Raw genomic sequence first — 10,412 nt, forward strand, 5'->3', positions numbered from 1 at the left:
AGAATTATAGAATGGAAGTGACAAATGAAAGCACAACAGGAAAATCCAACTTTAATCTGTGCCTACCACCTCACATGATACATTTAACAGAAACTAGACATTTTCATTTCTACCAGGTCACAAAAAAATAAAACATTTTCATCTGCCCAGTCACTCACAACCTCCAAAAGGTGCACAACACATGCCTGGTCTGCTAAACAGACTAACAAAATAACAAAACACAACGTGTATCCTCAGAACCCCTTTGTCTCTCACTGTGGTGCATTAACAAAACCAAGTGTTTGCTTCATGTCATTTCATCAATAATGCTGCACATTGCTGCATCTTTGTCCAAAACCTGATCTCTCTTGCCACCAGAGCGCTCCCTCTGCTTTTCGCTCTGCCCCACGCAGTTGCTGCCATCATCAGTATCCATGGGCTCCACGCTCACTCTCAGTCCCCCCTCTGCATGAGGCAGATCATCAGGCAGGGAAGCCAGGCAGTTCTGGATCATCTCCACGACTCGCTCCAGGTGTTTCTGGAAGCGCTCGGCCGTCTCCAGGCGCTGCCGTTTCTGCACCTCCATCATCACCCTCAGCGTCTCCCTGGCCTGGTGAGGGCGATACTCATTTATCAGGTGATGCACGTGGACAAAAAGCAGCTTCAAGTCTTCCAGTTTCTCCTCTCGTTTAATACTCCCTGGACTCCTTATCAAGATGTCCAAGAGGTCCAGAAAGTTGACCAGAATAGACATGTTTAGTTTCCTTAACTCCTTCTTGTGATCGAACTGCATAGGATGCAGCCGTTCAATCCCCTGGCTCTCCAGGGGCCGGATGATCAGATCATCACACTGGAACTGGTTCCCAAACATCATGTAGCTGTCCTTCACAGGAGGAGGTGGCTTTGGAGCCAGCCCTTTACGGATGTTTTCGTCAGTGTATTCTTTGATATATTGCATTGGAGGGGGAGGAAGGGCGCTCACTTGCTGAGGTTCACCCATTTTTGCAAGAGGAAATTCCTAGGGAATGACCCAAGAAACAGATGTTAATGATTTGTGTCACAAGGTTATAATATAAACATAAACAAAGACAATATATGGGAGGTGGCTGGGAGAAAATGAGCCAGAAAAGACAAAACCATGTGCAGAATACAGGAAACTCTTGGCAAATCCACATCACCTTTTCACTAAGGTTTACTTGTACCAAGATTAACTGTACTAGAAGCACACAGAACACTCATTTCCCTAAATATGAAAGACCAGCCTGTAACCTGGGCAGCCAAAGGGAGAGGGGTGACCCCCTTCCCTAGATGGGGCCTGGTGGGCAAACCCCCCCAAATCAGAGAATATCTCGAGCTGGAAAGGATACACAATGATGAATTCCAGGCCCTGCACAGGAACCCAATACTCCCTCCCTCCGTGCCTGAACGCGTGTCCCAAAGGCTTCCTGAGCTCTTTCAGGCTGGGGGCTGTGACCAAGGAGAGCCTGGGGAAGCTCTTCGGTGCCCGACTACCTTCTGAAGAAATAACCTTTTCCTAATATCCACCTAACCCTGGCACAGTTCCAGCCGTTCCCTCGGGCCCTGTCACTGGTCACAGAGGTGCTGCCCCTCGGTGATAAGCTGCAGCCCGCGGTGAGGGCCCCCCTCTCCAGGCTGGCCAGGCCAAGTGACCCCAGCCGCTCCTCGTGCGGCCTCCCCTCTTCACCCGCGCCTCACGAGAGGAACCGGGCCCGGCCCACACCCGCCACCGCCGCTCTGAGGAGACCCAAACCCCGTGGCGGGGCTCGCTAGGCCCATGCTGAAGAGGCAACAGCCGGAACCATGACCTAGAGGAGAGCGCTGAGCCGCCTCACCGACCCTCCCGCCCTCACCTGCCCGCTCCTCCCGCCGCGCTCCCTCAGCGCCGCCGCCGCCGCTTCCGCCCGGCCGGGCCCGCCCCTCGCTCCCCATTGGCTCGCGGGCTCGTGATGCCACGCTCTGATTGGCTGTCGCGCGGAGCAGTCAGACTCTCCTCCACTCAGCTCGCTCGGGGGCGGGGCCAGGCGCGGGGCACGGCTCCTGTCATGGCGGGGCCGGGGGTTTGGGGGCGGTGCTGTCCTGCTGCCCTGGGACCCTTCAGGGTTCTGTGTCCCCTCAGGTTCTGTGTCCCTTCAGGTCCTGTGTCCCCTCAGGGTCCTGTGGCCCCTCAGGGTTCTGTGTCCCTTCAGGTTCTGTGTCCCCTCAGGGTTTTGTGGCCCCTCAGGGTGCGGGGCTCCCTCGCCCCCAGCCCCTCCTGCCGGGCCGGGAGCGCTCGCTGCGCTGGGACAGCGGGGACGGGGCTGGGTCAGGGCGGCCCCGCTGCTGAGAGACACAGAATCACAGAAACCACAGAAATCACAGAATCAATTAGGTTAGAAAAGACCTCTGAGGTCCCTCTGTAAGTGTTTGCAGCGTTCCTGCAGCAGAATACACTCTGACCATAACTGTGACAAACTGTTGCGCTCCGTTGCTTTTCTTCCAGTTTTGTAGGAGGAGTTGAAGTGAACATCGTGGATTTAAGGTTTTTCACCGGGCCAGGTGTGGCTTCTGCAGGATTTTCTGCCTGAATGGCCAGCAGGGGAGGATTTTCCGGCCGTTCCTGTGCCGTTTTCTCTCCCTCAGCAGATGGCAGCAGTGGCCTTGGTGACAGGGACCCAGCGCCGCACACGCAGTGTCATTCACAGATTCGCTCTTCCACATCCATCCTTTGCTAAAAAAAAAAAAAATCAACGGAATTATAGTTACTTTGAATCCTGTTAATTATTTCTAAAAGTATGCAAAGATCCAGAATCGTTAGATTTATGTGATGAGAAAGCCTGAAATGATGTACAGAATATCTGAATATTTATATATTCCAAACTAAGCTACACTTTAAAATTTACAATTACCTGAATATTTATATATTCCAAATTAAACCGCACTTTACAATTTACAATGAGTTGAATATTTAAATATTCCAAACTGAACTACGCTTTACAATTTACAGTGAGTACAAGCCTGGCTGCAAAAAAAGCTGATTTGTTTTCATTTGTGAGCAATTTGCTGAATTCAGATAAAGATGCAGTTCCACGCTGAAACTAAAATGTTTCTGCTTTGGAAAAGTAGGTCGCATTCCTTCACCCCCATTCCTGCTTCCTCATCCCTCTCTCCTTTCTTCCCTCCCTTCTCCTCCAGCCCTGCAGTGGCTGTGGAGCCCTTTCTTCTCACTGCTTGTGCCATCACCATCGGGCACTGGATTGCAAAGCGAACTGATGCAGCCCCAAACCCCATAAAAGCATTGTTGCACTTTTTTCTTGGTTAAGTTTTCAGCTTTTCTGGTGAGTTAAGTCAACACACCGTGCTGTGTGCCCTGTGAGCGTCAGGGACAGAGGAGAGTGCATAGGCAGAAAGGAAGGTGGAGGTTGAGGAGATGGGGTGGGGAATTGTTCTCTCCATTTCTGTGACAGAAAGCTCTTATCTTGTCTCAAATCATATTGTTACATCATCCTCTGAAAGACAGGCAAGGAATAAAAATCATTGCCTCCAGAGATGCGTGACATTAACACGTGTAGTAGGAGGTACCAACACACCTTTGGTTTTATTGGACTTTCCAGGCTTTGATTTCACATTCTTTTTACAGGAGCTGAGCTTGACTCTCTAGTGCCTTGCACTCAGTGAACCGTGCAGCAAGGATGTGAAATGCTGTGACTTCAAACAGGAGCAGGCAGTGAGAGCCAAACTCTTGTTTTTTGCTCGATCTCTGTGATCTCCTTGACTCATTTTCTGTATGATGGTGGCTGAGACAGAGGGGATGTCACGTCAGCCTTGTTCATGATGGGAGGGCTGCTTCTCAGAAGACCATGGATGACCCTTTCCAGCCCACGGGGAGCTGCTGACACTTCTCCTTACAGTGGTTCTAAATGAGAAACTGAGGATGATGGGGAATGTCAAGTGTAGCACTCTACAGTTTGCTTTCTGCTCCATTCCAGCTCTTTTCTGAAATAAGGGCACTATCCAGCACAAGCCTGCAACTGATAATGAAGCACAGTTCCTACATCATCTCCAATTTGTAGGAATGAACTTGGACACCCCTTCAGCAGATGGTGAAGCAGTACCATGTTATTCTCTGCCTCAAAGACTCAGAGTCTTAATTTACAGCTTGGGTTAAGTTTATTTTAAATTTCTTCCTTACTAATTTTATGCAAATTGGCATGTTTCAGTAGCAGGCACTCCAGCTCTGTTAATTCAGCAGCAGTGTGTACAGTGTGTGCCATTGCAGTATGCTGTTATTTTAGCAGAACTGGAATCCAAACATTGTGCAAGCACAATAAATATAAACCCCATTTTCAAGCATGCTCTTAAGAACAGTGCTGCTTTCTTCTGTGCTACAACAGATTTCTTTCATTTCTTGATGCTATTGCTCATAAATAAATAAATAAATAAATAAATGTGTGTTTTTCTCATGTTGTCTGAAAAAGGAGCCCCAAAGTCTAACCAAGTTCTAGTCTCTTGTTGGGGTATAGCAGTGAGCTCGGGAGTTTCCTTTTTTGGTGATTGTTACAGGCTTTGTTGCAGGATATACCAGGAGGAGAGTGAGAGAAAAGGAGCCTGTTGGGGGTGAAGGAGACTTAACCAAGCTTTATGTCTCCATCTGCTGTGCTTCATTCCCATCTCCCTGTCTCCCGCTGTGGCTTTGGGAGTTAATGAATTTGCAGTGCAGTGCTGTGCAGCCTTTTCTTCCTGACTCCTCAGACTAAAATATCAGCTGCAGCCTAGTGGCACACCTGCTAATGCAGGAGTTTAATGTTCCCATCGTGTGAAAACTGGGGCACAACAGAGTGCAGTGCACGACAGCTGTTCTGTTTCTTGCTCTGCAGCCTGTTATCAAACAGATTCAAAGCTCAAAACAGAGCTTTCATGGTTATGTAGTAATAAAACAGGTATTTCACTACTATTAGGAAACTCATAGAGCTCAAAATCCAGGCATGTTTTGATAGAATCACCCAACACTAAGTTTACAGCCATTATAATGTCTCTGGAAGCAGCCCCCCGACCTGATTTTTAAGCCAGACATTAATGCTGGGTGTTTTCTTGCTCACATGCCGGTTGTAACTGCTTACTCAAACATGTAAATGAACATGTCTCAAAGAAATGCATCTGCAGGGCACAAAGAAGCAATTCCTGTCCAGCCATCAGTGGCCTGGGCATGACAAATGTGTCATATTGCCAGGGTAGAGCCTGGGATGTGCAGCACGTTTTGCCAGCAGTGCAAGTCCCACCTTTGTCTTCAGAGGGAGACAGAAACGGACAGGAACCACGATAGCCAAGCACTAATAAAAGGAACTGGAACAAAATCCCAGTTTGGCTATGACCCCCATGAAATGAGGTTTTCTGTCTGCACTTTTGCCTAAGAGAGAGCAGCTGAGGAAAGGATTAATTGTTCCTTCATCACAGAAGAGCCTGTCCTAACCCTGTGCAAGTTCTCCAGTATAAAACGTGTTCTCTGCCAGTCCTGGGAGTTACTCACTTCACAAATGATGGATAATTCACTACATCCTCCCAGCAGATGCTCAGAACAAGGCATCCACTTTCCCAGGGCTCCCAAACAGTTCATAACAGTTCAGAATCTTGCTCTGCTTCTACAGCCCCCTGGGTCACTGGGAGCAGTGTGAGGGGATGCAAAGGTGCACTTGTGAGACCTCGAGGAAAGTTGGATGCACTTGGCTCGTAAAGACCAGGCTAATTCTTCCCTTTTTCTGCAGCTTTCTATCTTGTGCTTTGGGTCTGCTGGAACTGTGTTTATTGGGGTGATAATGAACTGCCAAAGAGGCAAGACAGCTGAGTAACCTAAACAAGAGTTTCTCACACTCTGAGCTAAGTAGCAAAATGGGTTGAATTATGGAAGTTTAGAAGTTGAGTAATAATCATCATTGAGCAGCTGGTGTAAAGCAAGAACTGGCATCCAGGCAGTAAACCTGACCCAAATATAGGTCAATTTATGAGAGTGAAGAGAGAGCTGCAGCCTTCTGGACTGTTGGTTTTTTTACAGAAACAAAAACTACCTATATTTAACTTCACAAATTTCTCTGCCGCCTTCAGGACATAAACCTTGGTACCAGAGCAGGATGTGCGGGTGGGGAGATTTTCACAGTCTGCTGTAATCAAAGTGAGAACTGCATAACCTGGGTAAAACCCCTATGAAAAAATCCATTAAATAACTTTTTTTTTTTTTTAAATAAGAAATAGAGCAGTTTGCAGGAGGTAGCAAGGAAAGAGTAAAGGTGATTGAAAGAAATAAAGGAGTCCACTGAGGCTACAGTTGATAAGAACTTTATCTGCAAGCTCAACTTGTCCAGCACAGAGGAGTATTTGGAGCAACTCAAACTTCAATCTGAATAATTTAAAATATTTCAGATTTTCCTGCAGATGAACAGAAAAGTGTCAAAGGGTGTCTGGTAGCAAACTTTATAAAAGCACTGAAGCAGAGAAGATATAGGATACCTATAAAATTCATCATCCCTCATCAAGAAGTTTAGTCTTACATTGGTTTTAAGATATTCAGGACAGTTATATCTAATTCTCTTCTACAAAGGGTACAGAATTTCTGTACCTTGCAATATAAAGTGCTGCCAAAATTCTTGAAAGGAGCATTCAGTGTAAAACTGTACCCCCTACAAGGTCAGGTTTCAGAAATGAGGTTCTTGTGTCAGTGGGATATTCCAGCCCTCCTGAGGAGCCCTTTCAGGAGAACTTTGTAGTTTGTGTCTAGAGCTCTGCAGAGACCCTCACATATTCCAGCTCTGCAGCCAGCTTGGTCCTAGGCAAGTGGTGCATTTCTACCTGTATTTATTTATTTATTTATTTATTTATTTATTTATTTATTTATTTATTTATGTCCTACTCCACTGTAGAAAGGTCCTGAAGCACTTCAATCAGGCTTTCTTTAGAAGAGTTATAACCCTTATTCACCCAGATGAATAAATACAAATTATTTATGTCTTGAAAGGAACAAAGAATGTGAGTTAAAATCTGTTAAGAAATAATGATCTTTGAAATTCAGATATACTTAAATAGGTTACTCTCTCCTAAATGTACAACTAAGTATAAATACTATTCTTAAACCATGTGTTTTTTGTCTATACATGTCAACCTGTCTATACATTCTTTAGACTTAGCACTCCTTTCTGGCTTTTGCTCCACTCAAGTATGTGTGTGTTTGCTATGCATGGGGTTTGGAATTAAAGTGAAAAAAGAAAAATTAAGGGGTACATCTGAGGCAAGAGTGATACAAGGATACATCAGCCAGTTTCTTCCCCAGTTCAGCAGAGTTATCAGCGGATAAAGATATTGCAAAACAGAACTGTTAGCAGCTCTCACTGAAACCAACACCCATGTTTATATGAAATCTGTGTTTATATCAAATCCCATGTTAAACAAATCTGGCTGTGTTGACTTGTTTCCTTCCTCAGGGTCATTCTTATTTTCCCTGTTCACTCTCTTAACTGGCCCACCTTCCCTTTAAACCATGGAAAACTCAGAGTGGCTGATCTCTCCTGCTAAATCCTGCTGGTTCTTATACTCCGGGCCAAAATCTGTGATTATTTCCTTGCAGTTATTTTCCTATTTTCGTGTGCATCTTTCAGCAGGTGCTGTATCCAGTCTGTATGCTCTGTTTCTGTCCTCTCCTGTGTTACCTGGCCCCTGCAGCCCCTTCCTGTCAGACAGGGTGTCACATCATGCCATGTTTACACCAAATGCACTGCAGTTGCCAAGCCCCTTATCTGTGTATTTGATCAAATTGCTCCCCTCTCCGTGTCCCTCTGAGAACTCATCTCTTATCTCATGAGCAAATCAAGCTGCCAGTCACTATGCTCAAAGAATTTCTTAGCTCTCCCCCCACTGCTCACCACCTTGGTTAATCTTCTCTTCCCCCACATCCTCCATCTCCAGCACCTCTCCTCTCAGACGTTTCCGTGCTGGCTTCTCAACTCTGCTGTCCTGTACTCCTCCTTCTTCTGTAGAGCTGCAATCTCACACCCTTGTATTTCTATTTATATTCCATTTTCTGATAAGACAACGTGTACATCTCTGCCAGCAGACTGCAAACCACTCTGGCCCAAGCTACAGAGATTTTTTTCACCGAGCCCTTAATACACCACAGTTAGTGTGAAGAGGAGACTAGAAAGAGTCATAGTCCTAAAATGCAATGCCATTAAAAATTACCATTATAAACTCAACTATACTGACACAAATCTAGTGAAATATTTGTTGATCCAGATCCAAGCCTTTCTGGGGGTAATTCACTGTTGCAGGCACGGTGAAATCTGTAAGTTTATCAGGACATTCTACTGCACATTTTTTGGTTCATTAATTACAAGAAAGGATCTCAGAGCAAAATTTAAACCAGAAAATTCTCAAGCACAAGGAAATTTATGAGCACACAAAAGTGGTCCTGTATTTTGGAGGTGCAAGGTCTGAAATTTATCCAAATTTATCCAATATCCCCGCTGCTTACACAGGGCTCAATTCCAGAAAACTCAGATCAAATTCTTCATATTTTGCACATGTGTGTGGCATGAGGCAGACTGGCTTGTAGAAGAATTGGGAAATTCGGCCTGAGCATTTATCCAAATCTACAAATAGGTATGAAATCCCCCTTGACAGCAGTGATGCTTTTTTAGGAGATCACACACTTGTGTCATCTCACCACAAAAGTTCCTTGGTTCTCCGTCACTCTGCCAAGAAATGAGGTACAGGTTTACTAGACTTCAGCATGACAAATGTTACAATATCTGCTGCATCTTGTCTTCAGCAAGACCACCACATTTATTTTTTAAAACTGTATTTATATATATGTATATTTAGGCATCAGCTGCACAACAGCTTCAGTTTGTCCTCGTTTCTGTCCTATGGTGCTGCATTGTCTTAAGAAAATCTGTACATAATTCTTAATTAGCATTGAAAAAATTGTTGAAGAACATTTGATGATCCCTGGAGCCTACTGCCTAAAAAATATAAAGCAAGGAAGGGATATGCCACTTCTTATTTTGGGAGGGATAAACAGTATATTCTGTGGTTCCTACAGCAGTCCATGAACTGCCCTAAAACAAATCCAAATCTTCACCTTTTTTTGCAATTCTGGTATTTGTTCTGATTTCTTTTCCCTCATGAATTGCATTTAAAATAAATCTAGTATTTTGTTTTGAGCTTCCAAACACTCTTAAAATACATCAGTGATATGGAGCTGCCTTATACCCTAATGCTGCATTAAACTCAGCACCAATAAATGATTTACACTGGAATGATTTTCAGAAATATCATATTAATGAACATACTTTTTTATCTTGCTGTTTACCCATGTTCCACCAGACTCCATCTCTCCCAGCCCCAGTACTGTCAGCAATACAATCATACATCAATAATACAAAAAATACACAGAATATTAAAAATTAAGGAGCAGAGAAAAATTAATCACGTTTGTTTTAAAGTAGAACAGTGCTGTGATACTGACTGCATTAGACACATCATATTTTTTTTATAATTCTGTATTAAGCCTGGTACTGACTGCCCTGAGCAGTGCTCTGGGAGCCTGTGGAAACTAGATGTGTTTGTGCCCATTTCACTGCTGATGACACTGGGCTTGATTCCATCCACAGAGGGCATTTTGTGCCTGTGCCTCCTGCAGCACCCAGCCACAGCCTCAGCAGTTGCACTTGAGGCAGTCAGTAATCCCTTAGTAAAATTAACCATTGATAATTAATTAATTATTGGTTATTGTAATTGTCAGTTTAAATATCTACCGACTGCAAATATTTATTATTCCTTATACAAGTATATCCTAGATATAATTTGTCTTTGCTTACACAGAATTTTCATGTCATCATTAAGGCTGGAAAAGACCTCCAAGACCATTGAGTCCAACCTTTGACTTAACATCACCTTGTCAACTAAATCATTGCATGGGGGTCTCCCTCAAAAGCCATTTTATGAAATCTCTGTGTTAAAAACTCTGAATGGAAAAGCATAATTCCTTCACAAAAGAAACATGGATGCATGGCCTACATGTGGGAGGGCAGCAGGGACACTCAGCCTGTACACCCATGTTGGGTCTGTGCATTTATAACTGTATGTACCAGATGAGCCAGTAGGAGACAGATGCTTAATCATGCCACACCCCTTTAATTTATCCTTAATCATTGATTCACATCTCCTGCATGTCCCTCAAGTGATATTTTTTCCACAACATTTACCTTAGCGTATATTTCAACATGTGCTCTTCGCTTTATGACTTCAGAGAGGATGTGGTTATGGTCTGTCAGAAAGGAAGCTTTGCTGTAGATGGGAAGATAAAGCTCAAAAGCACCTACCCTGCCTCTTGAACACTTTTTTTTTTTAATTAACTGTCTTCTTTCTCGTGTTTCTTTCTTCGACGAGGC

The 10,412-nt window shown here is 44.4% G+C and overlaps 1 protein-coding gene across 1 annotated transcript; it reads right to left on the reverse strand.

Annotated features, from left to right (window-relative positions):
• Window positions 1–32: 32 nt before the first annotated feature.
• Window positions 33–1,902, reverse strand: MED7 (mediator complex subunit 7). The gene is made up of 2 exons (XM_033073424.2): window positions 1,851–1,902; window positions 33–997 (listed from the first exon to the last, which is right to left on the reverse strand). The coding sequence occupies exon 2, from the start codon at window positions 977–979 to the stop codon at window positions 287–289; it is 693 nt and encodes a 230-aa protein (XP_032929315.1). The 5' UTR covers window positions 980–997; window positions 1,851–1,902; the 3' UTR covers window positions 33–286.
• Between the last annotated feature and the right edge of the window lie 8,510 nt (window positions 1,903–10,412).

This window comes from Catharus ustulatus, chromosome 15 (assembly GCF_009819885.2).
Source record: "Catharus ustulatus isolate bCatUst1 chromosome 15, bCatUst1.pri.v2, whole genome shotgun sequence".
Classification (NCBI taxonomy): domain Eukaryota; kingdom Metazoa; phylum Chordata; class Aves; order Passeriformes; family Turdidae; genus Catharus; species Catharus ustulatus.